General features: G+C 65.3%; 1 protein-coding gene across 1 annotated transcript in view; it reads left to right on the top strand.

Moving 5' to 3' along the window:
• Positions 1–639: 639 nt before the first annotated feature.
• LMX1B (LIM homeobox transcription factor 1, beta) overlaps positions 640–2,341 on the top strand; it is a 201,390-nt gene continuing 199,688 nt past the window's right edge. The window contains exon 1 of the mRNA XM_015426064.1: positions 640–977. Coding sequence (XP_015281550.1) covers positions 839–977 — 139 coding nt within the window. The 5' untranslated portion in view covers positions 640–838. The remainder of the gene's footprint in view (positions 978–2,341) is intronic.

Raw genomic sequence — 2,341 nt, 5'->3', positions numbered from 1 at the left:
CGCTGGACGGCAAAGAAGCAAAGCGAAGAAGAAGCCACCTCCCCGCAGGCGCGCGGCGGGCCGGCCCACGCCTCCTCCACGGGCCCTCCCGGGGCCGGCGCCCGGGGAGACACCCCCCCTCGCTCTCGGTCTCCGCTGGCCGGCTGCGCGGGGTCCCGCCAGCGCCTCTCGCCTTCCTCCCGCCTGGCCACCGCCAGGGTCTCCCGCGGCCCTCCTCGGCCTGTCCTGCCCCCATCCGGGGCTGGCTGGCTGGCTGGAGCACCCCCGGGCCCCGGATCTCCTCCCGACTTGTCACCTGGCTCAGGTCTGCTGCTGGTGCGCGATACCTGGCGGCGGCGCTTTTGTCAGGAGCCGGAGGAAGAGGAGAAGAAGAAGGGGGCCTCGCCTCGCCTCCCCCCTCCCCCCACTTATTTATTTATTTATTTATATATGTATATACATCCCCCCCCCCCTCCCCTCCCTCGCTCCCTCCTTCTCCTTCTCTCCTCTTCCTCTCGCTCGCTTAGCTTCCCTTTGCGCGTAAGCATCGGGCACTATTTGACGTCGAGGAAACCGCCTCACCGCCGCGCAAGGATCTACGAGGCACCAATTGGAAGTTCAAATGTCAGCAAGTTTTTTCTCTCTCTCACTCTTTCGGGAGGCTGCCTCTAGCCCGCAGGTGACCCTTCCCGCCGCCCCGCCGTCGGGGCGCGATGCTCTGACCGCCCATGGACGCCCAGCCCGGCGCTTCTCTCGGCTCCGCAGCGCCTCTCTCCTCGGCCGGCCACCGCCAGCTGCTCCGCGGCCCTGATCCCGGCCCGAGCCGGCCCTGAGCGCCCTCCCGGCAAGCCTTCGCCCCATGGACGTGGCTACGGGTCCCGAGTCGCTGGAGAGGTGCTTCAGCCGGGGCCCCGCGGACTGCGCCAAGATGCTCGACGGGATTAAAATGGAGGATCACCCACTGCGGTCGGGGCCCGCGACCTTAGGCGTCTTACTCGGTGAGTCCCCCCCCCCCAATTCTTAAAAGCAACCGCAACAACGAAGCTGGAAACGCCACGGGCCCCGATCCCGGGCGCCCCATCTCTCCCTTTGAAACCGGGAAGGACTTTCCTTCCGAGGCGGCCTGCGGAGGGGACGGGGAGTTCTTTTGCCTGGGCAGTCAGCGAGGCTTCCTAGGCGAAGGGATCGGGGAAGGGGAATCCTTTTTCACCCCGATCCGGAGGAACAGCGGAGGGGGGGGCGAGAAGGAGGAGGCCCCTTTCCTGGAGCGTGGAAGAGAGACTCCCTCCGGCTAACTTTTTGCAGACTTCCCCAACGAGCACTGTTCCGTCTCCCCTCGCCCGTTTCAATCGCCGACGCCTGTCAAGGCTCCCTTCACGTCTTTCAGGCGCGCGTGGACAGATTTGTTTTCTTCTTTAAAAAAAAGTTTATTACTTAAGGGCTGGCGTTTGGTTGCAACCAAACTTCAAAGCGACGCCATTGCCGCAGACTCCGAGGACACCCCTTCCCCCTCCCCGGAAGGCTTGCCGCTGGTTTTCTTTTAAGCCCCCCCGCCCCTCCCCCGCTCTCCACCGGCCTGTTGAGTAACTTGTCTCGCTCCAGAAAGGAGCTTGCGGCTTGATGCGTGGCTGGCAATCGTCGCGCTCTGCGTTGACCGGATGGAGCTGCGTTGCTCTCCAGAGCGACGACTTGACCCCCAGCGTCTCCCCAGATTTGACATGCAATCTCTCTCTCTCTCTCCCCCCCCCCCCTTTCCAGGCCGATGGGTGCAGGGAAACTCTTCTTCCCGGCTTGCCTCGAAAGGTGCCCTCCTCTTGAACTTTGCGCTGGGCTGCCCAACTTCCGAAAAGAGGGGGGGGGAACCCTGTTAGGGAACTTGGTGGTCCCCTTGACTTCCCGGGTGTCTCTCCCGCGGGGCCGCCCCGGTTACAATTCCCTGTGCCGCACTAAGGCAACTCGGCCAGCTGGAGGGGGTGGCTCGGAGGAGTCCCCGGCAAACCTCCGGAGTCCGGAAAGTGCTGCAAGAGCCGCGCCCCCCCCCGCGCCCGCCAGCCCACAGTAGACTGGAACTGCCGGGGGATGATCAAAGCGATCCGAGCCGCGTATTGGACGATTCCCTCGCTGCGCTTGATGCCCATTGGGTGGGTCGCCCTTTGATCAGCCTCCTGCTGCAAAGCGCCTGGCACCGCGCGGGCCGGTCCCGGGCGGAATCCCGGAGGGAGACCATGGGACTGAGAAGGGATGGGGGGGGTGGGCTTTCACGCCCCCGCCCGGGCCGGGCCAGCAGGGGCCCTCTCTCCTTTGGGCGGGCGGGCGGGCACGCTGCGATTTCTGCGGCTTTCCAGGCAAGCCTGTCTCCGGC

The sequence above is a fragment of the Gekko japonicus genome, unplaced genomic scaffold, assembly GCF_001447785.1.
Source record: "Gekko japonicus isolate JY-2015 unplaced genomic scaffold, Gekko_japonicus_V1.1 scaffold22, whole genome shotgun sequence".
Classification (NCBI taxonomy): Eukaryota; Metazoa; Chordata; class Lepidosauria; order Squamata; family Gekkonidae; genus Gekko; species Gekko japonicus.
The sequence above is the reverse complement of the archived record's forward strand: the minus strand, read 5'-3'. Positions and strand labels throughout refer to the sequence as shown.